Genomic DNA, 27,614 nt, shown 5'->3' on the forward strand with positions numbered 1-27,614 from the left:
CTGTAATGACTGCCCTAAGGGTTAAGTATAACATTGAATAAATATCTATACTTTTCTTATCATCAAAAGCTTTTAATAATTATTTAATAGAAACGGAATTATAGGATCATTGTCAAGCAACTCAGAACCTTTTCTAGATTCTGTGACTTACTGTACATCTTGTACCTTTAACTTACTGTAGATTAATTCAGGATACCTTGTTTTCCCTAATCTCCTTGCACGCTCTGCTTTATTGCCTACCACATTTGCAATTCCATATTTGGAAATATCTGTTCTTTGTTATCTAATACAAAGTCACTGTACAAATGCTGCTTTCTGGGGAAATTTTTATAAAATGTAACTCTTTGAAAAAACACTTTTTCTTGATAAGCATTTCTTCATATTTCACGATGTAACAGTTTTCATGAGGCCTATAGTGAAATGTTACTTAGTGAAAATTAGATTAATTTCATTTTTTTTTTATATTGTAATGTACTTGGTGAGACATTGGATTCAATTTTAATGTGAACATTACAATATAAAAGCACATTTCTTAAGTGGGTCGAGTAAACACTGGGTGTTGATGTTTAAAACATTTGCTTTGGAATTAAATATTGCTAACATCAGGTAACACGTTTGTGGAAAACCTGTCTAACCCTCTATTTTGTATGATGATTTCAAAGATACAAGGTACCTATGTGTGTAACCTGTTATGGAATAATTTGTCACACGGCATTGCACCTTGATTTTCATCTTTCAGAAAATGCCATGATTGTTTGAGATGAGAGAAGGAAGGTCTCACTCTGTAAATTAAAGGAACACTATAGTCACCTAAATTACTTTAGCTAAATAAAGCAGTTTTAGTGTGTAGATCATTCCCCTGCAATTTCACTTCTCAATTCACTGTCATTTAAGAGTTAAATCACTTTGTTTCTGTTTATGCAGCCCTAGCCACACCTCCCCTGGCTATGATTGACAGAGCCTGCATGAAAAAAAAAAACTGGTTTCACTTTCAAACAGATGTAATTTACCTTAAATAATTGTATCTCAATCTCTAAATTGAACTTTAATCACATACAGGAGGCTCTTGCAGGGTCTACATAAAGGGAATCAACACAGTAAAGGAGGAGACTATATTTAAAAGAAGAAAAACTACCACAACCAGAGGACATAGTCTAAAATTAGAGGGACAACGGTTTAAAAATAATATCAGGAAGTATTACTTTACTGAGAGGGTAGTGGATGCATGGAATAGCCTTCCAGCTGAAGTGGTAGAGGTTAACACAGTAAAGGAGTTTAAGCATGCGTGGGATAGGCATAAGGCTATCCTAACTATAAGATAAGGCCAGGGACTAATGAAAGTATTTAGAAAACTGGGCAGACTAGATGGGCCGAATGGTTCTTATCTGCCGTCACATTCTATGTTTCTATGTCTAGCAAGCTATTAACATAGCAGGGGATAAGAAAATCTTAATTAAACAGAATTTGCAATAAAGGAAGCCTAAATAGGGCTCTCTTTACAGGAAGTGTTTATGGAAGGCTGTGCAAGTCACATGCAGGGAGGTGTGACTAGGGTTCATAAACAAAGGGATTTAACTCGTAAATGGCAGAGGATTGAGCAGTGAGGCTGCAGGGGCATGTTCTATACACCAAAACTGCTTCATTAAGCTAAAGTTGTTCAGGTGACTATAGTGTCCCTTTAATTAGACAATAAGTGCCAGGTGTGTGATGTTCTTCAACTTTCAGCAATTCATAAAGCCTTGAAGTGGCAAGATGAATGTGTGAAGTCTCGTTCCAAGTTGATGGCATGCAAAATTGTATCTCTGTCATATGTTAGCTGGTTCTAAATGGCTGAAACAGGTACATAATATTGACTGTTTACAGTAATCAATGGTTTGCCCAGTTCTAGCCTACCAAATGACAAGGCAAAACAGGAGTTAGTATGAAAATGGTTATTATACTGAAAAGATTGGGACACAAAGCTAATTTTACAAATGAGTAGCCAAGTCACCAAGCTATTGCCGTGTAATTTATTTAGGGTTTCTGCCCAAAAAAAGGTCAAGAACACCTGTTCTAGTCTACTTTTTATGTTTTTTTTTTTTTTTAAACCCTGCAATAAGTGCAATATATATGTTACAATATACAGGTTGTAATATTAGCAGATGCCTAGATTATCAGTAGTAAATATCATCTAACACAGATTCAAAAGCTGCTGTGAAAAGAAAAAAGCATGTAAATGTACATATATCGATACCTTTTTTAGGTATGACTAAAATATCCCTAGTTTCTATTAATTTTGCATACTAGTGATGCATTCCTTTTTTCAATAAATGTTTTTGGGGAACACAAAATTGGGCCCTTTGCTCAAACTCCTACTACTCTTGAGGGGCAGCAATTTCTATAGTATTCAACAGCCAAAATACATTGCGCAAAAACAAAAATGTAACCTGTCCACTGTCCCAAATCCCTATGCACATCTAAATAACAGGAGGCTATTAGTATCACTCAGATGGCCATGAAAGTGTAAGCTCATCTGTCACATCAAGGCAAACCTCATAGGTGAGTCCTACACTGGCCATTCACCTTGCTGCTTTTAGCTAAAAGTCAAAATCTCTAATGCGACAGAGAGGGGTATTCTTAAAACACCCTATACTAATCATTAATCATTACTAGGGAACACATGGGGTGGGCGGCAGCACTTTACCATGGTTGTGTGATACCGAAGCAAATAAAAACACACTATATTACACCCTGCACTCAATTTCCCACTACTCTTGGGCTAAAGCAACAGCTATAGTATTCATCAGCCTTAATACATATAAGAAATATTTTGAGGGGTTAACAGTAATATAATGGTTAAATTGTTAAGAAGGCAGCTTATACACACATTTAACCATGCCACAGTTTACTCTAGGGTAGGATGTTAAATTGCCCATGTAATTACTGTCAGCGTCTGATTTAGCCAAGCCACAGTGTATAGTTGTAAAACCTCAGGGGAACCGTGATTATCGCAATTTATCTCTGTGGGAAAAAAGTTCAATATTTGCAAAAGGCATTCTTCAAAGAAGAGCCTCACAAGATCAAGTGTACATCGTAAGAGACTTGTGATGCTGCTTTAAAGTCTGTGATATGTTACTGCATTATTGTCTTCAAAGTAAAGCACATAATCTCTAATGTATATTCTCTATGTGGTATCTTGCTACTTTATTAAAGCAGGGATTTTTTTATATTCTTTTTCAAGTTTCAAGTATGTTTTTTATTGAAAAAAATAAACACAAACAATTATTTTGATATAATAAATTACAGTCATTAAAGTCATGCAATCTATAGCTTTTCTTATTTTTTTTTAAACGGGATCAATTTATCAGATGATAACACAAAAGATATAAGGGTATAAGGGTCGACTGTAGTGCAGAGGAGGATAATTAGACTTTCAAGGGACTAGACATGTGCAATTTGTTTACGTTCCGAACATACATTTGGATGAATTTCATGCAATTCAGACATCTGGATGCTTATGAATGTCCGAAGTGCTGAAGTTCAGTAGTTTGGAAGTACCAAACCGAATCTAATTCCCGAAGTTCCGAATTACCGACTTTCTGAATTGCCGAAGTTCTGAAGTGCTTTGGATTTCTGAAAAGTGTCAAAACATGAGAAAGGGAGGGAAACTTAAGTGAATGATGACAGGAATTTTGACTAATAAGCTAATTCCTGGCACTGTGGGCCCTATAGATGTGTAAGTGGTTGTGTTGACTATCCTGGCACTGGGAGCCCTACAGGTGTGTAAGTGGTCTGGGGTTAGGGTTAGCGTTTGGATTAGAGGTTAGGGTTAGGGTTTAGGGTTTGGGCGTTAGGATTAGGGGTTAGGGTTAGTGGTTAGGGATTAGGGTCGTTTGGGTTAGGGGTTAGGGTTTGGGGTTAGGATTAGGGGTTAGGGTTACTGGTTAGGGGTGAGGGTTTAGGGTTAGGCTTAGGTGTTTGGGGTTAGGAGTTAAGGATTAGGGTTAGGAGATAGGGATAGGGCTAGGCTTGGGTGTTAGGGTTAGGGATTAGGGGTTAGGGTTAGGGGTTAGAGGTTAGGGTTAAGGTTAGGGGTTAGGGTTGCCCAGAATAGCCACCACAACCACTTACTAGACATTTCAAATTTGTTTCATGCAATGCGGACATTCGGATGCTTACGAATGTCCGAAGTGCTGAAGTTCTGATTTACCAAAGTTCCAAATTACCAAAGTCCCAAATTGCTGAAGTTCTGAATTGCCGAAGTTCGGTAGTTCGGAAGTCCCGAACCGAATGCCATTGGTCCGAATTGTCGAAGCAGACAATTTTTTTACTAACCCGCATGCACATCCCTACAAGGGACAGGAAATGTCCACAGTGCAGTGTGCCTTTGCTTTGCTATAGTCCTAAAGATAAGAACAAGAGTAGATGGACCAGTGCAGGTGATGAAATGATTAATGGAGGAGTCTATATATGCAAAGAGGTAGTCAGATAATAAGGTGTGTTCTTGATTAGAGTTGAGCAAACCCGAACGTAAAAGTTTTGGTTCGTACCGAACATTAGGGTTTTTGGACCCCAGACCCGAACATGGACATATCACTGTATTTTCGGGTTGGAGTTCGGTGGTCGACGATTTAACGGCGCGTTTTCAAAGGCTGCAGGGCAGCCAATCAACAAGCGTTTGACTTGTGTGCCCTTAGAAGCCATCACAGCCATGCCTACTAATGGCATGACTGTGATTGGCCAGTGCAGCATGTGACCCAGCCTCTATATATAAGCTGGAGTCTCGAAGCACCGCACGCACATGCAGTCTTATTAGTGTAGGGAGAGGATGCTGACGCTGATAGTGACAGCTTAGGAAAGAATTCTGCAAACTAGTACATTAGTGGGGTGGGATGCACTTCATATCTGAGCGTCAAATAGAAGCTTCAAATATCACGGTTACATCGGAGTTTTAAAAAGTAAACATTTTTGGGTGCGAAATAGGACATTAGTGGGGTGGACATTCGTGGGGTGCACTTCATATCTGAGAGTCAAATAGAATCGTCAAATACTGCTGTCACATTGCAGTTTTAAAACTTAAACATTTTTGGGTGCTAAAAAGTACATTAGTGGCCTGTTCTTCATATCTGAGAGTCAAATAGAAACGTCAAATAGTGCACTTACTGCGCAGTGGTAAACATTCTTATTTTCTGGGTGCTAATCTGCTAAATAGTACATTTTGGGGCGTGCACTTGATATCTGAGAGTCAAATAGAAGCGTCAAATACTGCGGTTGCAGCGCAATTGTAAACATTCTAATTGTTTTGGTGCTAAATAGTAAATTTTGTGGCCTGTTCTTCATATCTGACAGTCAAATAGAAGCATCTAATAGTGTGCTTACAGCGCAGTGGTAAACATTCTTATTTTCTGGGTGCTAATCTGCTAAATAGTACATTTTGTGGCCTGTTCTTCATATCTGAGAGTCAAATAGAAGCGTGGTTCCCAGCCGCCACTACTTCTCCAGGCGAGCCATCCCTTCCCTGCACAACCAATTGATGGACAAAATCAGGTGTGCACTGCGCAACTCCATCAGTGGCAAGGTCCACATAACCACAGATACGTGGATCAGTAAGCACGGGCAGGGACGCTATTTCTCCCTAACTGCACACTGGGCAAATGTAGTGGCGGCTGGGCCTGATGCAGATAGCAGTTTGGCGCATATCCTTCCGCCACCGAGGATTGCAGGGCATTTCTCTTTTCCTCCTGTTGCCTCCTTCTCCTACTCCGCTTCCTCCTCCTCTACCACCACCAGCGTAACACCTTTACCACCAACTTCAGCACAGCCAGGGGGAAACGACAGCAGGCTGTTTTAAAACTGATATGTTTGGGGGGAAAACCCCACACCGCGCAGGAGCTGTGGACGGGCATGGAACAACAGACCGATGAGTGGTTGTTGCCACTGAGCCTCATGCCCGGCCTGGTGGTGTGCGATAATGGTCGAAATCTTGTAGCAGCTCTGGGCCTAGACGGTTTGCCGCACATCCCTTGCCTGGCGCATGTGCTAAATCTGGTGGTGCAGAAATTCCTGAAAAACTACCCAGATATATCAGAGCTGCTGCAGAAAGTGCGGGCCGTCTGTGCACGCTTTCAGCATTCTCACCCTGCTGCTGCTCGCCTGTCTGTGCTGCAGCGTAACTTCGGCCTTCCCGCTCACTGCCTCATATGCGACATGCCCACAAGGTGGAACTCCACCTTGCACATGCTGGAGAGACTGTGCGAGCAGCAGCAGGCGATAGTGGAGTTTCAGATACAGGTCAGTCGCTCTACGAAACAGCACCACTTCACCACCAATGAGTGGGTCTCCATGCGAGACCTTTGTGCCATTTTGCACTGTTTCGAGTACTCCACCAACATGGCCAGTGCCGATGTCGCCGTTCTCAGCCTTACTATCCCGCTTCTATGTCTCCTTGAAAAAACGCTGCGGATGATGATGGAAGAGGATGTGGCACAGGAGGAAGAGGAGGAGGAGGAGGGGTCATTTCCACGGTTATCAGGCCAGTCATTCACAAGTGGCTTGGAGGGTGGGTTCCTGCACCAGCATAGGCCAGGTACACAATTGTCCAGCCAGGGTCTGGAGGATGAGGAGGAGGATGATGAGGATTGAGGAGGAGGAGGAGGAACCGTGTTCAGAGCAGGGTGGCAGGGTGGCTAGTGTTTCAGTCAGTTTGTGACTTCCTTGGAAAGGTCACACTGACTTGAGATTCACTGCAGTTATTAGCCTCAGACACCTGGGAACAAGTTAATAATCAAATTGTATTTCTAATTTATGCTACTCAAATTGTGGCTTTTCTTATATGCTAGCACTCCAGTCACATTGTAGACTTTTATTTGGATTTTTAAACTCACTTGGGTTAGACTGCACAAGAGGTTTATCACTATACTTTTAAGCCTTTAGCACCTCAATAATAATAAATACAATACACCTCTATGAACTCTCAAACCCTCTTCTTTGTCCAATTTCCTATAGAGATCAAGTCTTATTGATCAAATTGTGAAAGCATTTAATATATTGAACCTTCCTGGTATTGTATAGACTCTCTCTAAGATTAATACTTTGAATTATACAACTGGGGAATTGCCTTTTTAATTTTGCTTTAGCTACATTTACTCTACCTAACAGAGTATCAAGTGACCAATATTGATACGTTGTGACAGTTAATACATTTGTACAAGTGTATATAAGAATTGTGAAATATAAGAAACTTCCTAGACTACAATTATAGTCTCATTCAGACCTCTCTCTTTGTTTTAATATTTATTTTTCTTTCTTTTTATTTTTCACAATTCTATTTTCCACCAAAGCTAAAGAGATTGTTGTGTAGGAGCTTTAAAAAACCTGTAATATATAAACAGTGGGTGTAATAACCACCTTAAAAACAATATATAAATACAGAACAGATTTTAAACCCACAGTGAGCACACAAGATATACTTATATGTCGATATACAGGAGAAATTATATAATCTGTAAAAGAGAAAAACAAATACACATAGTGCTTTCTGTATAATAGCAATAAATATTCAATCTGTGCAAATGGAATAAAACTCACAAAATGAGAGCCATATCAGGCTCTGTAGTGTCATCCTCAAGGGTGCCTGTACAGGCTAGTGATAGATGCCCAAAAAACTGTGCCGGATATAAGGTTAAAAAAATATACTTTACTATTAAAAATTAATTTATTAAAAAATATATATAAGAAACTGCAAGACTTAAAAATATATATAAGCAATGCAAATAAGCCATATAAAAGTCACAGTAATTGTAATCCTTTGAAATAAGTCCAAATGAAGGTAACAGCAGGCACGGTTTGGATCCAATGTGGACTTCCTCAGTGCTGTCAAACCTCCTCTCTGGCTAGTTTATATGTCCCTCCAAAATTGGGCTGATGCTGTCTGGCTGTGTGTCTTGCGTCATATCACTCCCGGTGAGCCTGAGTTGCGTTCCAAAGTGTTCCATGAAGGGAGTGGGGGAGGTGGGTTGCGTGGGAGGTGGGACAAGTTTGTTTTCCCTTTAAATATAATTTCTGTAATCATATTGAAATCACTAAAATACTATATTATACCTATATAAACACATATCTATATTTGTAAAATAATTTATTTTTAACTTTCACAATAGATGTCTAATCACACAAACTATTAATTTAGTGTTTTACTAAATTAGCTGTTAAAATGGAAAGAGCAGATTATTGTTCATTTGCAAATAGTTTGAGACAAAATCTTTTGACACATCATAAATGATTATTAATTAAAGTGTGTATTGTGCATTTCACATATTAGGGCCAGAATTATTATTCTATTGGTCAGCTATGTTTTCTTTGGTTGTTTTGGCTAAAATGTAAAATTTTTAACAATACCCACAATAGTCAATACCGTGAGCAGGTAAAGTGTCTGTCCCATATAAGGGAATAAGAAATTCCCAGACTATGTATATAATCCCAAGACTGCCATACCACTCAGGGCATCAATCTCAGAACTAGAGAAGTGTATATTGAAATTCTCGGGGGCACAATCTATTCACATGCTGAGACGTAGCTTCTATTTATCCATGAACGGGCACCTCGCTGTGACTATAAAATGAGGTTTCACTTCGAAATAATTTGAGATGGAGAAAGAATGAGGTAAGTGTAACCTACAACTTTGAGCAATACATATGTGTAAATTTGTGCAATTAAAAACTTTCAATCTTTAAACATAGAACAGATCTTATAAATCTTATAAATCTTTTAAAAATAAATTTTCATTAATTTTCTATATTTCTATTATTTTTCATTTATCAACCTATGTTACCACATTTAGGACATAATTGAGCTTTCTATTTTATCCTGATGTTTTGTTTTAAATTTAAACTCATATTTTAGAGAATTGAATCTTGTGTTTTAGCAAAAAAGTTTTTTTACATTAAGCAATATGTTTCTGTTTAAAGTATTGTTACCAGAAGCAATTTCAAGGGCTTTTTTCAGAGATCTCTTTGTCATAGCAATTATAGAGTTAGATTTTGTTTTAGAGGTGAGCATATTGAATAGTGATGTCCCCTTAGATGTCAAATGGAGAACTGCTATTCACTAACACGAGCTGAGGTTATCTCTTCTAAGATAGAATTAGAGCTTAATGTTCATTATATTTTATCCTGGGCTTTAATTTAGATATAATGCCTTTAGTGGTGTTTGGAGAGTATTTAAGTGACATTGATTGTATTGTTGAACACAAGCACACACATTTTTCTACAGGGATCCATGATTAAAAGAAATAAAATACAATAAAGGAGATGTGTCAACGTATTGTGAAGTATCTGTTATTTTTGTTCTCTAATCTGTTCATATTTATTAAATTGTTGTAAAAATGGTCCAAAACATGTTGGATTTTCACTGCCATATTTCCTCCATTTTTCTCAGAAATATCCTTTACAGAAAATACCTCTAAATTTAGAGACCACACTGACTAAATGAAAGACCATATGGACCAAGCTAAGTAGTTCAATGTATGTTTTGCAGATAGAACACGTTCATTTTATGATCCATACTATTAATATTTTGTTTTTCTCTCCAGAACTTGTGCTGTAACCTAGAACATTTTGGGAATATATTGTGCTTCCATTACATGGTCCAGAAAGCATTTACATGGTTTTGGCTGGCATGTTGGAGACCATGTGGACATTTATAGTCTTCTTTGTTATACAGATAGTACATTCAACTGATCAGGGCTGCAGATTACCCAGCACTGAACTCCCAGGCATTTCAGCTCCTGGAGATATTATAATTGGTGGGGTGATGCCTATTCATTTGGACAAAATATACCCTAAATTTATCTACAAAGAGGAACCACCCCTTGCTTTCTGCATAGAGTGAGACTTATTTTTATTGAACAAATGTTTATTTTTTCTTGTCTGATAATGTCCTGTTTAAAAGAGGGAAGAGAAAAACAAATAGAATATTATGTAACATACCATTGTACCTAATATTTCTTTACAAGATAGAAATGTGAACTGCAAAGGCATAATTGGTTTATAATGCATTACAAAATTAATACATGTTTTTCAACGTAGGTCACCAGGAGGCAACCAACACTCATAGATTAGGATTTACCTATTTGTATTCACATTTGTTAAACTAGGATGGTCCTTTGACTATTCAGCAGATATATTCTGATTCTAAGCATGACATATACATTACATTACAGGGAGTGCAGAATTATTAGGCAAATTAGTATTTTGACCACATCATCCTCTTTATGCATGTTGTCTTACTCCAAGCTGTATAGGCTCGAAAGCCTACTACTAATTAAGCATATTAGGTGATGTGCATCTCTGTAATGAGAAGGGGTGTGGTCTAATGACATCAACACCCTATATCAGGTGTGCATAATTATTAGGCAGCTTCCTTTCCTTTGGCAAAATGGGTCAAAAGAAGGACTTGACAGGCTCATAAAAGTCAAAATAGTGAGATATCTTGCAGAGGGATGCAGCACTCTTAAAATTGCAAAGCTTCTGAAGCGTGATCATCGAACAATCAAGCGTTTCATTCAAAATAGTCAACAGGGTCGCAAGAAGCGTTTGGAGAAACCAAGGCGCAAAATAACTGCCCATGTACTGAGAAAAGTCAAGCGTGCAGCTGCCAAGATGCCACTTGCCACCAGTTTGGCCATATTTCAGAGCTGCAACATCACTGGAGTGCCCAAAAGCACAAGGTGTGCAATACTCAGAGACATGGCCAAGGTAAGAAAGGCTGAAAGACAACCACCACTGAACAAGACACACAAGCTGAAAGGTCAAGACTGGGCCAAGAAATATCTCAAGACTGATTTTTCTAAGGTTTTATGGACTGATGAAATGAGAGTGAGTCTTGATGGGCCAGATGGATGGGCCCGTGGCTGGATTGGTAAAGGGCAGAGAGCTCCAGTCCGACTCAGACGCCAGTAAGGTGGAGGTGGAGTATTGGTTTGGGCTGGTATCATCAAAGATGAGCTTGTGGGGCCTTTACGGGTTGAGGATGGAGTCAAGCTCAACTCCCAGTCCTACCAGTTTCTGTAAGACACCTTCTTCAAGCAGTGGTACAGGAAGCAGTCTGCATCCTTCAAGAAAAACATGATTTTCATGCAGGACAATGCTCCATCACACGCGTCCAAGTACCCCACAGCGTGGCTGGCAAGAAAGGGTATAAAAGAAGAAAATCTAATGACATGGCCTCCTTGTTCACCTGATCTGAACCCCATTGAGAACCTGTGGTCCATCATCAAATGTGAGATTTACAAGGAGGGAAAACAGTACACCTCTCTGAACAGTGTCTGGGAGGCTGTGGTTGCTGCTGCACGCAATGTTGATGGTGAACAGATCAAAACACTGACAGAATCCATGGATGGCAGGCTTTTGAGTGTCCTTGCAAGGAAAGGTGGCTATATTGGCCACTGATTTGTTTTTGTTATGTTTTTGAATGTCAGAAATGTATATTTGTGAATGTTGAGATGTTATATAAAAAACAAATGTGAGGAAGGCTGAACTTGATGGACGCAAGTCTCTTTTCAGCTATCTAACTATTTAACTATATTGGTTTCACTGGTAAAAATAAATAATTGAAATTTGTTTTTTGTTAAGTTGCCTAATAATTATGCACAGTAATAGTCACCTGCACACACAGATATCCCTCTAAAATAGCTATAACTAAAAACAAACTAAAAACTACTTCCAAAAATATTCAGCTTTGATATTAATGAGTTTTTTGGGTTCATTGAGGACATGGTTGTTGTTCAATAATAAAATTAATCCTCAAAAATACAACTTGCCTAATAATTCTGCACTCCCTGTATATACTGTTATTCCTCTTAGTTTGAACAGATAAGACAGCATATCAGTAAATCCAGCACTAACCTATACAATGGAGATAAACATACTAACTGCTGGGTGCTGGGTGCTGGCTTCTCAGCCCGAAAGGAATCTGTTTCAGGAAATTGGGGGTCACACAAGAAACATACATTTCTTAATAAAGGTGCTGCTTTAAAAAACATATATGCAAAATACACATTAAGGCGAATTAAAATTATTTCATAAATACAGTGACTTAGACCCACCATGTAATCATACAGTGTTTAAGCATCCTTCTTCAATGTACCCCAATCTCACCATATCTATTTGAATGAAATGTGATTTTAAGTAGGTTTGATGTATACATTGCATACATTTGGTCTTTACAGCAACACCACAATTAAGTAATCTGTGTTCTTGATATGGTATCTGTCTGTCTGTCTTTCTGGTGTTCTGTCTGTCTTCCATGGATAGTAAGCAATGTGCTATTTTGCAGAAAAGAAAGGTAGATAAAGAAAATAATTAACTCATATGATAAGGCATTATTTTGAAAATTAAATTGCTTAATATATTTATAATGTTAGTTCCAATAAAATCAATATAAAGGAGATAAAATGCAAAAATGATTTATGTATGTGAACAAAAACATACCCATATGATTTTAAGTTTCTGTTGCTCATCTTTTAAGTTTCCGATTCGAGACCTATCAGCGTATCCAGGCGATGATATTTGCTGTGATGGAAATCAACCAGAACCCAGGTCTGTTACCCAATATCACACTGGGGTTCGAGATCCACGATTCCTGTACAGTTCTACAGAGGGCAATAGCAGGTACCCTGCAGTTGCTGACTGGCCTAGGTCAATCTCTGCCAAATTATAGATGCCGTCAAAATACTCCCCTGGCAGCTATTATTGGTCATTCCATCTCCACTTACTCCATGCTGATAGCTCATATCCTAGGGTTATACCGATACCCACAGGTAAGACATATGTTTACTGTTCATTGTGGGGATATTTATGGGATGATAATATTAAACAGTCGCGAATTGCCCACTATTTCAATTCTCTTAGATCTAGAAGATCGTTATCATGTAAGTGAAATGTATTCCATACAAATAAAATCACAATTTGTTATAAAAATAGATATAATTTATTGTGACAAATAAAATAATAATATATTAGGCAGCATGCATGATAATAATCAGTGAATATTTAGTATAACATGAGTATGCAATACAATGGCATGACTATACACGTTCAATGGCTAATAGCATCAATTGTCAAGACAAGATTTATGAGGTACTTCAGACAGAAAGTAAAACTTCACACACAGTGCAGCGAAGAGTCGTAAAACCTTGGCTAACAGTTAACTGAATAACCCTTTAAATGCTGGCTAGATCCTCCTAGGCATATAATATCCTATTCTTATGTAATTTTCAAATAAAATAACAATTAAACCAGCTCATTAATCATTTCCTGGAACCATCCAATAAGAATAATCTACCAGATTCTATAAGCCGAATTTTAATTTGCCTAAAAAGATACCTTATCTTATTTTAGAGCAAATCAATACATCTGGATAAAAACAACGGTATGCTAACATGTGATAATATCACACTAATATATATAATTATTCTTAATTCCAACTGCAGAATGGAATGTTTATAACTATATATTCTTTAGTTAACTAAGATTTCTAAATATTGAAATCTGACCGTGATTTATCCAGTCATATATCATGCTATTAGATTGTTAATTAATTTAGATTAATTAAATAAAACCAGCATAATTACCAGTTAAGTAGATGTTCTCATCAGATGAGTAGGTAGTCCCAGGATTGGTTGTATGCGTGAATGATTGATTGAATGGAGGTGTGTAAGTAATAGTGTAAAATAGTGTTGCTGAAAGTAAGAATAAAATTCTATGTGTTTCTTGAGTTGGGTCCAAGAGAGTTTGAATGTTAGTGTAACGGCTACCCAGGTAGTGAGAGGGTATCAGCCGTTGGAGATGTCCTTTTTCCCGGTAAGTTGCTGTATAGTAATGAAGTTTGTTATTCCCATCCACAAGATCCAAAAGGAGAGTCAGGTTCAGCTGTTAAAAAGTGAAGTAATAATGCAGTATAAATCCCCTTCCAAGAACGAGACGAGGCTACGTTTTGAAGGGGCAAGAAGAACTAAATTTTAATGACAGGGATTCTCCTTTTATGCGATTCTGCCCATGAAAGGGAGACACCTACATAATTAGGACAGTAACCAATTACAAACATGTTACATCCCACACATTTCCTCCCCTCAGATAAACAGTTAACATAATTATCACACACACATTTTTACCCGAGTTTTGGATGTACCCCAAATACTTGGGGTACATTCATAAATTCAGTATCCCCAGATAGCACCAATCTGGGGAAAATAACATACTTAAAAATCATCCCATTCGGTTAAAGGGGTTCGGGAGTTATGGACCTTTAAAGTTTTGACCGACCGCACAGGCACACTAGCCAAAAATAGTTCCATACGTTTTGGCCTTGCGGTCGGTCCTCGTTCGTGTGATGTAAAGGCACGAAAATCCTGCCATCCGTGCGTTTCCTGATGGTTGCTAAGATCCCTATATATGGTATAGTCTCTCTACCGAACGGCAGCAAGGTCGGTAGTTCCAGCACGAATTTACGGTGTTATGGAGGTCTCAGCGGTGTTCGCCTACTCGAGTGTCTGATTTTGGTTCAGACACTCGACGGCATATCACCGCTGTTCGTGAACTAAGATGGCCGCGAACACATGTAAAAGTCCCGAAATGTCGGCCACCTAGCAACTGGAACAAAGAGTTTGTGCGTTTCATACGGATGGTAAGTGCCGACCTGGGAGGTAAAATACCACATAATTGAATAGCAGGGTGGTCCGGTGTTCGGTAGTTTGTGTTCATTCTTATACATAATGAATCTCTACCGTACGGATTGCATAAAATAGACGAAAGTGGTTAAATGTCCCGAACTGTGTTAAAAGTAATCCACATGAACCAGGTAAGCACATTCCATTGTGGTTATAGTCTCTGTTAATGTGCATGTACCTGGTTAGTGGTTAAAGGGCCGGTTTAGCAATAAATGTTCCCAGGCAAAGGTAAGGTTCTGTTACAGTTAGTTAGTCCCAGAGTGAATATCTGTCATAGACCTCTCTGCATGTCCGAATCTGAAAGCCCAAACTCCAACTTCAACTCCTAACTTCAACTACCTCTCTTCCCTTTGTCCTAACTTTTTAAAGGGAAAGATTCTCTGTACGTCATCAGTTGATAAGGCCAATAGGAAACTGAAGGTGTGGTCAACCTGCAGATTGCAATTTAGGTATTTGGTCCATAGAGGGCAGTCTCGCCTCACTAAACCTTCCTATCCAGGTAATAGTTAACTTTTCCTGATGACGATTTTGACGTAATTTGGCTTATCTATATGACTACCTATAACTTAAATTTTCTGTCAGTTCAAAGCATTTGCCTCAGTCTTTGTGTCGGCAATTTTTGTCGTAATTTCTAAAACTGACAGTTTAAACTTAATTTCAACTTTTGCTTTACAATGGGACCTTGTAAAATTTAGAAAGTAAAATTAATTACTAATCTTCTCTGTCACTAATGTCTGCGTTTAGAATTATTTCTATTCCATTAACACTTAGACATAGCATTCCATCCCCCTTTCTCATTGTATCACTTGGTTTGTTTATATAATGCATTCCTTAGCTCATGCTAGTGTTTAGTTACAAAAAGACAATTATGTGTCTCTTTGTTAGCCTGAAATCCAAAATGGAGTCTGCTCTGTTCTGAGTGACTCTGACAATATACACTTTTAATTTCTATTTTAGCACAACATGTCTGCCGATATAAATATCCTGACATCATGATGCTGAAATAGCTATTACAACATGAAATATATTTTATTTTCTAGCAGAATTCAGATTGCAGGTTGACTAGATGCCTTCTATATCCATGACAGCTTTCAGATAATATATTGTACAATCATTATTATAATGACTGTTCAAATGCATAATGAATTTTTGAAAGTATTGTCAGTAAAAATTAAAAAAATGGTTACCAAATTGTGCTTGTTGAGCCTGGGCATGACTCAGAGTTCTGTTGCTGAATAGATAGATTAATTGAACCATACAGCAACATTGTCAATATTGGAGAGATACACATAGTTATACATACAATTTATATTGTTCAACAGCCTACAAGGGGCATTTTCCACTCCCATGCATCAGTTGTTAATTAATAAAATGTGTTTACATGTATTAGATTAGTATCTTGAAACCAGGACTTTCCCACTGGAACAAGGCAAGGTGGACAGGTGGCCATTGTTTTGGACATAAAACCAGCATAATATAACCTTAGAAAAAAATACAAAATGAACAAGGTGTACATCACAAACAAAGAAAACTTGCACATATTCCACATTTCTACAATACCCGGAGGCCCTCTTCTCACTCATAGCCCACCCACAAAGATACCTCCCTTGAATGCAGAAAGCTTGTTTTTCTCTTGCTGTAGTTCAAAACATTATGGGTTTTACAAGGAAAAAAGTTTGAAAGAAGATGGAATTAAGGTTCTTCCAATTTATAATTATACGATTTGTCCAGCTAGTGTAAGTTTCTCCTATGTGTCTCTACATTACCATTATGATCTGGGATCTCCAACATAAATCACAAGATGTTTTCACCTTAGTGGTGTCACATCCTGTCCTGTTCTGCGGAGATGTCTGGCTTTGGCTTCTGGCATCCAGTACTCTTTATTCAATTCTTGTTTAGTTTTCTTGGTTTTTCTGGTTTCCTATTCCATGTCTGGTTTTCATTATGCTGGGTTTTCTGGGTTAATTCCTGTATTCCGTTCCTGGAATTCCCAGTCTCTTGGATTCCTTTAAATGTTTGGTTTTTGTTTCCACACCCGTTCCTTTTCCATGAATCCTTTTGTTTCAGTTGGTTCCTGCAGGCAGTTGCTACAAGTCCTCTGCTCTTTTCTTGCAGGTAAGTGTGAAAAATCGAGAAAAATGTGCATTTCATTTTGTAATGAGTTGGGCAATGGAAACTAATTGTAATAAAAATATATTAAATTACTTATCCTTTACAGATCAGCCACTTTTCCACCAGCTCTCTCCTCAGTGATCGAACACAGTTCAACTCCTTTTTCAGGACAGTTCCCAGTGATACTTTCCAATCGCAAGGACTGGCTCAGCTACTGCTATATTTTGGATGGACTTGGGTGGGATTGGTAGCTATTGACAATGATTATGGACAACAAGCAATCCAAATGATCAAAAAAGAAATCCTAAAGGCTGGAGCATGCGTGGCCTTCACTGAGAACATATTGATAAGCAGGGAAGACCGCAATGCTCCACATGTTGCACGGGTTATCAAAGAGTCAACAGCAAAGGTGGTAGTCTTTGTTACTAATGTTCAAAGCCTGGTCCACATTCTAGAGGAAATGTTGAAGCAGAATGTATCGGGAAAGATATGGGTAGCCAGTGAGGCCTGGGCTACCTCTCTATTTCTGTCAGTGGAGAAATATTTTGCACTTCTCTCTGGAACAGTTGGCTTTGCTCTTTACAGAGGAACCATGCCTGGCTTTAAATACTTTCTGAATGGGATTCATCCTTCTATGTCTCTGGGAGCAGAATGGGTAAAAATATTCTGGGAGCAGGCTTTTAGTTGTAAATTCCTGGTTGATAAAAACCTCACAGTCTCTAATGAATCCTCAATAAAAAAATGTACAGGATCAGAAAACCTAGAAACTCTCCAGAATGATTACAATGATGTATCTAACTTGAGGGTGACCTACAATATTTACCTAGCAGTCCATGTTATTGCTAAAGCTCTGCATGATCTCAGCATGTGCACTAAAGGGAAAGGTCCGTTTGCAAATGGAACATGTGCGGATGTTTGGAAATTCAAGCCTTGGCAGGTATTGAGCTTTTCATGTAAGCAAAAATTAAACAGTTTTAACAAGGATAACACATTTTAACAAATACTTGTTTTCGTAACAAAAAATTCCTTATGAGGTCAAACTGTAGAGAATATGCAGAAATGTTTATCTATGCATTACAACTCAGTCGAAAGCAGACATTGACTTACTCAAAACCGAAGCTTTAAAAATAAACATACAACCACACTTAAAAAACTCATAGATGCAGAAGTATTCAGAGTGCAAGACAGTCTGTACTCTTGGAACTTTTATAGATATATCGTTTTAATTCTTTATTTTTGACAGTGCATATAGTGATTACACAGTTTGGTAATGGTATGAGTAAGCATAGGTACCTCGATAATAAACAAAGATAGTTTGCATACTACACTGTTGTTTTATGTTTAAAGTAGCATAAAAACACATATGAACTGAATAATTACATATCTCATTCTGAATATTCAAACATCACAAGGTACTGTAATTTACTTCTAATATCTAAACAGAAAGGGGGACATCACATTTGTCTGAGGAGCCGGCCGAGCTTATATGGCAGTAAATGTTAGGTATGTGTTTCAAACAACATGAACAACAATAAATAGATAAGTATGGCGTTAAAAGGTCTATATAAGACTCTTACTAGTATTACCCCTAGGGTACGTGAGAGGTACAAAAGTGATGCTGGGTCGTTGAGTCTATTACATCCCTGTAGGGAATTACCTCCCTCCCAGTACCATAAGTAAGCCTCTGATTTTGTATCATTACCTGGTCAGGAGGGGGTTCACATAATGCAAATGCCAATTATTTCCCCCGATATGTGGCTTCCTAGGGGCCAGCGTGGCAGTGTGATACACCCTGTCACGTCTAATAACTAAATAGGGCTGAGTATTCAATATATCAGAAAAGTACTAGAAAAATAAAAAAAATTACCAGAAAAATAAACATCATAGGAACAGAGAAAAAGTCAAAGCTGGAGCTGAAGCTCATGAGCCATAATGATCTCCAGTGGTGGAGATGGATGGGACCTGGCGGCCACCCAGATGTAGGAAAGGTGACTTGCCGGAGTGTAGCCTTCAGGTTACTCTCACTGGTGCCGGGTGCAGAGCCGTGTGGGGGGTGAACTCCACGATGGTAGAGGGGTCCAAGTGTATCAGTCCCAGTCCAGCCACTCTCTGTGGCCCTCTGAAGCCCAGCTTATTTAGATGGGATTCCAGTTCCGCGTAGCTCCGTGCTCGGTAGGTGGTGCCTATGGGGGTGAATAAGAGCTGATTCGCTATTTCCCATCAGTACAAGGTTTTTTTTTTGATTGAAGGGGCTGTAGTAGAGGTCGTAGTGACCTGCACCATTTAATGTTGCTACCATTAAGATCAGAGAGCAGCATCAGAGATGAGTCTTTAAAGTGTACTGGGGTCTTCCCCCGAGCGTCTGTGAGTAGCAAGGCTTTGTCAGATAGCGATTGGAATCTGATGATAAGCAACTGTTGGTGCTGTGGATAGTTTTGGAAGACAGAACATGCTATCCAGCTTCACCGCTTTGGCCTGCTTCGGTGGCAACAGAGTATTGAGCAGTCTTTGAACATAATGCAGTAAGTGAGAGAGACCCATCGAGTCTAGGACTCTGCATATTTTAAGGTTATAGCAATGTTTTTGGTGCTATATGGCATCCACTCTGTCGTTGGTGGTCATTTGTGTTTTTTGTATGTCAGCGATTTTCATAAAATTCAAGCCTGGGGTCTTGGGTGCATGAAGAGGCCTCCAGCAGAGTGATCTGAGAGGTGGCGCTTTAAATAGCCATTTTAAAGTAGGCCATATCTGCTGCTCTATTGGCTCTGAGTTTCACAAGTATATCTTTCAGCTGGACAGCCGTGACATTTTAAGCAGAGGTAAGTTTCATACCAATAGGTCTCGTTGGTGAATTGAGGGATGGCCCCTCTCCCTAGTTGAAAGGGATATCCTCCGAGGTATATGATGACTCATCCTCTCCCAGCATCATCTTGTCCCATCCGGCTCTCTGGGACCCCCGAAGGACTTCACCGATATCTCGGCTTGTTGGGACATTATCAGTGTGACAAGACCAATCTCGCCACTGTGCATTGGAGGAGCCTGGTTGCCTGCCTGCTGCCTTTTGATTATGGACCGGCATTTAAATACTTTATTTTCCTATGCAGAAAGGTCTATTCATGTATTTCTGTAGATTCTCGGATTTACTGATTGAACTAATTTAACCCAGATAGCTATGCCGTGGAGCCTATTTGTGTAATAAAAGACTTTGGCTCCATGGCAATTGAACTGTATGTGTGTGGTCTGAGCGCCATTCAGTAATAATGTGCGCTCAGACCTAAGCTATCTGGGGATTTGTTGCATGTCTGTATTTAGGGCCCTGTCATGCCTTCACTTGACTATACTAGTAACATTTTTCACAAGTTCTCTAGTGTCAGCCTTTATTTGAAGCATTAATACTAATTACTTTTAAGTGACAACTGGTTATGAATTTAAATCCCCTGAAAGGCACCAACTAACAATTAGAAGAAATTCTGCTTTACGTTACCAGTATTTTTTTTCCAATACTTGCAGTAGTAAACGTAGTAAATGTACATGGCTTCTGTTTTCTCTGAACAGCTTTTACATTATATGAAGAGAGTTCATCTTAGGATGAGCAGTGGGACGGAATTGTTCTTCAATGAGAATGGAGATCCCCCAGCCTTGTATGATATTGTAAATTGGCAGCTCGGTCCTGATGGAAGAATCAGACAGGTCACCGTGGGCAGTTATGATACCGCAGCAGACAGGGGAAATGCTTTTACTATTGACACAAATGCTGTTCAGTGGGGCACTGGTGAAAAACAGGTGAGATAGCAAAGACATCAAGAATGTGTGGCAAATATGTGAAATGTATATGTTTAATTTTTTCCTATGACTTGATTTAAATCCCAAACTTTATAGATGGCAATGGTTTGTCAACTGTGCAATTATTTCCCATAATGAACAAGAAATAATTCACAGATCTCCTTTTTCTCCAAGCAGAACTGGGACATCCATGAAATGAATACCTCTGAGTTTAGTGGGCGCTGCACTTTTGACCAACACCTGCAGCCATTTGAATTGCAGCAGATGAAATTGATGCTGCTCAGGAACAAACTCCTACTAATCTTAGGCAGCTGTCCTTACACGATTGTGCCTAGCACACTATAGGCTACATATTACACCTATGTGCCTAGCATTCTAAACCATTCTACACTTAACCCCTAACTCTACAATATCTACTGAACATTAAACATTAACCCCTACATCACCCTAAAACATAACCTTAAACATTAACCCCTGCATCACCCTAAAACGTAGCATTAAACATTAACTCCTACATCACCCAGAAATGAACATTAAACATTAACTCCTACACTACACAATATATTAAGCATTATCTACTACAATAACACACAACACTAAATATTAACCCTTGAACTGTTATATACGATCACTAGCATTAACTCCTATCCTACACTAAACAGTAATCCCTACAAACCCTACTCTGTCCCTAAATGTTAACCTGATATTACAAAATTCCAAAACATGAAATCCTATATTACAGTAACACTAAGCTCTGCACTACTCAAACACTATAAACCCCTACATTACCTTAAAACTTACACTATCCGTAAACCCTGCCGTATGGGGAATCAGTAAGATCTGAACTTTCTTACAACTTAACAACTGATGATAGTATGAATGCAGTAGATTTACCATTTGTCCATGGTTGCAGGGTTGTATTGGAATGCAGTGTTGTGTTTATTATAATGTTAGTATTTGAATGTGTGTAGGTGTGTTTGTGAGTAGGGTTGGTGCATGCAGGGTTGTTTTTGTTTACAGTGTACAATGTTGGTTTTTGAATTCAGCGGTATGGTTTTTAGTATTAGTATTTTAAATCAGAGGTGTTTGTGTGTATTGTTTGTGTTTGCATGCCAGGCTGTTTTTAAATGCAGTATGGCATTTGAACACATAGAAACATTGAAACACAGGGGTGTGTTTCTGTTTAATGTTGGAGTATGAATGCAGGGGTGCTGCGGTTGCATCATCTGTGCCATTGGTGATTCAGCATCTCCATTTTATATTAAAACAGAATATATGTTAATTTCTCTCCTTCCCCTACCAATATATCACCCAACCCCACTCCCTCCACCATTCTACACTCATTCGCACCTGCTACCTGCTCTGCTCTGGTCCTCTCTTTCCACCCCACCACCTGTTCCCTCGATCCTATTCACTCATATCTCATCCGCACTTTGTCTCCCTCTCTTGCTCTTCCTCTCACTAAAATTGTCAATCTCTCCCTTTCCTCTGTCACATTTCCATTACCCTTCAAATATGCAACTGTAACCCCAAGTCTGAAAAAGCCCAGCCTTGACCCCAACTCCCCATCCAACTACCGCTCTATCTCGCTACTGCCATTTGCCTCCAAGATCCTCGAGAGAGTTGTGTACACCAGACTTACTGACTTTCTCGAAACCAACTCTCTGCTTGATCCTCTTCAGTCTGGATTCCGTGCTAGTCATTCTGTCTTAATGACTGTGACCAAAGTATCCAACGATTTAATTGTTGCTAAATCTCGCGGCCATTACTCTATCCTAATTCTCCTTGATCTTTTCTTCTGCCTTTGACACTGTTGATCATCAACAGCTTCTTCACATTCTCTGTAATTTTGGTCTCTCCTGGTGCTCCTCCTACCTCTCCCAGCACTCTTTCAGTGTTTCTTTCTCTGACTGTGCCTCTTCCCCCCCAACCACTCTCTGTCCACATCCCCCAAGGTTCTGTCCTTGGTCCCCTACTGTTCTCTATCTACACTGCCTCCCTTGGTAAACTCATCAGCTCCTTTGGCTTTCATTATCATTTCTATGCAGATGACACGCAAATCTACCTGTCCTATCCTGATCTCTCTCCGCCCATCTTGACTCGTGTCTCTGACTGCCTCTCTTTGATTTCCAAATGGATCGCTGCTCACTTCCTTAAACTTAACCTGTCCAAAACAGAACTTCTGGTCTTTCCTTCCTCAAGTATTAATACTCCCGTTTCTGTCTCCCTCCAAGTCAATGTCGCTACCATTACCGTCCCTTGCAGGCTCGCTGCCTGGGTGTTCTTTTTGACTCCAACGTCTCCTTCACCCTCCAATCAATCGCCAAATCCTGTCGCATCCATCTCAAAAACATAGCGCCGGATGCGGCTAAGGTGCTGGTCCACACTCTTGTTCTCTCTCGCCTGGACTACTGCAATGCTCTTCTCAGTGGTCTTACGTGTTCGCAGATTGCACCATTGCAATATATAATGAATGCAGCAGCTAGGCTCATTTTCCTGTCCGCTAGCACCTCCCACGCCTCCCTGATCTGTCAGTCCCTACATTGGCTTCCAGTTAGATATAGGGCTCAATTTAAGATTCTGGTGCTTTCTTACAAGTCCCTATATAATTCTGCTTCAACCTGCCTATCCTCCCTAATACACAAGTCTTTCCCGTCGAGGCCCCTATGCTCTGCCAAAGACCTATGTATATTCTCTGTCAGTATTCCCACCTCTAACACTCGCCTCCAAGATTTTTCCAGGGCTGCACCTCTCCTGTGGAACTCTCTTCCCTTCTCTGTAAGAATTTCATCCAGTCTCCACTCATTCAAAAAATCATTTAAAACTCAATTCTTCAAGAAAGCATATCAATTAAACTGTTAGCAGGTTTTTATCCCCCAAGCCCCATGACTCCTTTCCTGCAACTGTCAAAAATGACCTACTAAGCCCTCAGTGAATACTTTTATAACAACCTACTTTGTACACCTACTTTTACCCTTTGTGCCACTATACCCCACTCCCTATAGAATGTAAGCTCACCTCTCTGTTCCTGTACGTCCAGTTGTCTGGTTACAATTACATGTCTGTTAGTCCACCCATTGTACAGCACTACGGAATCTTATGGCACTATATAAATAATAAAATTATAATAAAATAATAATTATGGGACTCAAAAACCACCAGGTTTATCACTTGTTGCTTCTATGAATCTAATCATCTAAGTTCTAAGAATTTAAACGTAATTACAAGTATTAGAGCAAGCAAGTTTTTTCTCCCTTAAAACTTGCTTAAAATGAAACTATAGTTCCATGAAAACAAAGTTGTTTTCCTGGCACTATAGCTCCCTATAATGCCCACTTCTCCTGCGGACCCCATTGTGCACAAAGGGCTAGAAACCCATTCTGTCACTTACCTGATTTCTGATGTTCATGGAGGGCACCTAATGCGCATGCGCGGTGCTCCCATTAGGACTTCACTTATAGGAATGTTTGGGGTTTCGGGTGGCAATGGATGTCCTCATGCATAGTGTGAGGATGTCCAGCACCAGGCGACCAATATTCTTCTAACAACCCAGAAGGCAGGTAATTATTGCAGTTTATTAAAAACAGCCAATAGAGGTGGAGTTAACCCTGGCAGGTTATTATTGCAGTTTATTAAAAACTGTAATAATTGTCATTGCAGAGTTAAGGGGACTGGGACAGTGTACCCCGACTACTTTAATGAGCTGAAGTGGCCTGAGTGCCCATAGTGTCCTTTAAGCACCCTGAGATACTGAGACCTTTTCATGCACTCTAAGACTTTAATTAAATAACCAATATTAATGATACCTTGCTCAGTTAGTAAGTTGGATCTATGGTGTATTTTGCAAAGTATAGTAACTATGCACTTAATTAAAAAATAGAAAAACGCTAACAAACTTTACCAAATCGTAAAAGATTCTTAAACCATACATCTTTGTGAACATGCAATAAACCTATTACTCATTCCTTATTCCAGATTCCTATCTCAGTTTGCAGTGACAGCTGTTCAACAGGATATAGAAAGTCTTCCATATCTGGAAAACCAGTATGTTGTTTTCAATGTGTTCTTTGTCCCCAAGGCGAGATCTCTAACCAAACAGGTAGAGAAGAAGAGACATTAATAGTGTGCATTATTCAGAAGAAGAGCTAGCAACAATTTACATTTTTTCTACTTATATTTCAGACTCTGTAGATTGCTCTAAATGTCCATGGGATATGTGGCCAAATTTACAACGGAACGTATGTATGCCTAAACCTCACGAATTTCTCTCCTATGAAGATCCCTTAGGTACAACATTAGCTGTTGCAAGTGTTTCCTCCTCATTAGTTCCAATTGTTATCTTTGTACTTTTTATTCATTATAAGACTACTCCCATTGTTCGAGCCAACAATTACTCTCTAAGTTGTCTACTCTTGATATCCCTGTCTCTGTGCTTCCTCTGTGCTTTGATTTTCATTGGGCAACCCCAACTATCAAAATGTCTTTTGCGACAGGTTACATTTGGCATTGTTTTTGCTCTTGGTGTATCCTGCATCTTGGCCAAAACCATTGTGGTAGTTTTAGCCTTCAAGGCCACAAAACCAGGCAGCAGTCTTAAGAAGTGGACTAAACCTCTTGTGTATTATTACAGTGTTTTTATATGTGTTGTTATTCAGACATTAATCTGCATCCTATGGCTTTTGCTCTCACCTCCTTTCCTGGAGCACAACACCCAAATAAAATCTGGAATTATTGTTATTCAATGTAATGAAGGTTCACCATTTGCCTTCTGGTGTATGTTGGGATACCTGGGTCTTCTTGCCAGCATCAGTTTCATTGTTGCTTTTTTGGTCAGAAGACTACCAGATAGCTTTAACGAGGCCAAATTCATCACCTTCAGCATGCTAGCCTTCCTCAGTGTTTGGTTGTCCTATATTCCAGCCTCACTCAGTGCCCGAGGCATGTACACAGTAGCCATGGAATTGTTTGCTATTCTATCATCAAGCTGGGCTCTGGTTATCTGCATGTTTGTCCCTAAATGTTTTATCATATTGTTTCAACCTCACATGAATTCCAAAGAACATCTCATGGGGAAAAAGAGAAATGTGCCTAATAATGTCAAACTTTTTAAAGCTGAAAAATAAATTATAATAAAGTATGTTTAATGGATAAATTGGATAAATTGGTTAATAAATACACTTACTATGTGAATATGTGTACTTAATTTAGCCCAGAGTTTGTGTATTTTTTTGTGTGGAGACCTAGATTATGATGATGGAGTTTACCTCAATAACCACTTACTGCACAAATAAATTAAAATGATTGTTATAACTGCTAAATAAACAAATATACATGTTTCTAATCTCTCTAACTGATTTCTGAAGCAGGCACACAAACATAGGATCATCCAGACAAAAGGGCAGCGGCACTCTTAGATAGAGATAGCCTCATTAAGTGACAGAGTCAAGCAGACAGATGCAGACTGACAGATATAGTAGAGGCAGGTGCACTGTAAAGCAGATTGAGTCTGACCCCTGTGTGAAGCAGGAATGTTCCAGCACAGTATGGCAGGTTATTACAGAGAAAGAAACAGGTTCGCTTACACTGACAGAGACAAGCTGATGTCTACACTGAGTTTCCATATTGCACTTCTCAAATAGTCCATCAAATAGGGGGAATAACACATATCCATACTAAAATATGAATGCTAAGTCTGTCTTCAGGCTAAGGAGAAGTCTTTCTTCAGGCTAAGGAGAAATAAGAGAATGTCTCAATATTTGAGAGCTTGACATCCTCAATTAACCCACGGAATGTGTCTGATTTAAACAACATGGGGCAACATTTGTAACAGTAAGTGTGTAGTTGAAAATCTTTGGATCGGCAGATCTCACAGGGCTATGGCTAGGCCATGCAATGATTTTTTCCTCTGCAACCTGATTCGGATGTGAAACTAAAAGAAAGTTCACTTTTGGGTCTCCTTCTCTTTTTCACCCATATATTGTATCCAGCCATCTGCATGCCTCTTGATTAGGTGAAATATATATAACTCCTCAAGGTATTAAAAGAGCAGTATGAGGACTTCTTACCTCAGCTATGGATTAACATGTAGAATGACAAAGAAGCCAGCTCTTGATTTTCTTTGATTGAAGTAGCTGAGTGAGCCAGGGAAGCTCCTTGTAGAATCCTAACTCTATAGTGCCAGATCGGATGATCAAGTCCCCAGTCCCCACCTGCATAGAGTGAAAAAGTGTATTTACCTTTTCTCCTGCACAGTGCCGGTGTCTGTGAGGAAGCTCCACCTCCTTGCTTGAGATCATCGAGATTGATGATCTAAGCCAATACAAAGGAGTGTCGTAAAATTCCACATTGTATAAGTCAATACAATGTGTGCCCATAGGAAAGCAATGAAAAGCTAGTACACATTTGCAGCAAAACACCACACTGTGCCAATCAGTTTTACACTTCTATTTTGTAAGAAGCACCTCTATTAGCTGTCTTAATGTCAGCCAATAGAGGCCTTTAACCCTTGCAATGAAATCATTGGCATTCTGCAGGCTAGAATTTGTTTCCCTTGAAAGGGTTAAAACAGGATTACATGGCATTCAGACCACTTCATTTACATGAAGTGATAGTCAGGGTGTCTATAGTGTCCCTTTAAGGAGTGTTGTATAATTCATACTATGAGTGTAAACACAATCTGAAAAAGATCTGCATAGAGCTGTGTTAAAATATCCCTTTAGGATATTTACCAAAGAACCTGAATGTAATTGCAATATAACAGGTTTAGTATAGGAAATATACCTAGACACTTAATGGTAAAAACAGTAAATTCGTGAAAGGCCTTGTATAGTAGATATTCCCAAGATAAGGTTAAAAGGAATAGCACAGTTATCTGGGAATCCCAAAAGATCTAGGAAATGCTCCACACTCATTAACTTGGGTGTGTGGTGTGTCAGCTTGTATCAAGACTAAGAACTAGATCATGGTTAGGCAACGTTCGGCACTTTGATGTTGCGTATTACATCCAGGGCTGCTAATA

At 39.1% G+C, this 27,614-nt stretch overlaps 1 protein-coding gene across 1 annotated transcript; it reads left to right on the plus strand.

Moving 5' to 3' along the window:
• The first annotated feature begins 8,632 nt into the window (after positions 1-8,632).
• LOC134601899 (vomeronasal type-2 receptor 26-like) lies at positions 8,633-25,719 on the plus strand. Its single transcript, XM_063446404.1, has 5 exons — positions 8,633-8,637; positions 12,502-12,793; positions 20,369-20,596; positions 24,572-24,695; positions 24,779-25,719. Exons 1-5 carry the CDS (start codon positions 8,633-8,635, stop codon positions 25,717-25,719), a joined length of 1,590 nt encoding a protein of 529 aa, XP_063302474.1.
• The last annotated feature ends 1,895 nt before the right edge of the window (positions 25,720-27,614 follow it).

Source organism: Pelobates fuscus, chromosome 3 (assembly GCF_036172605.1).
Source record: "Pelobates fuscus isolate aPelFus1 chromosome 3, aPelFus1.pri, whole genome shotgun sequence".
Lineage (NCBI taxonomy): Eukaryota > Metazoa > Chordata > Amphibia > Anura > Pelobatidae > Pelobates > Pelobates fuscus.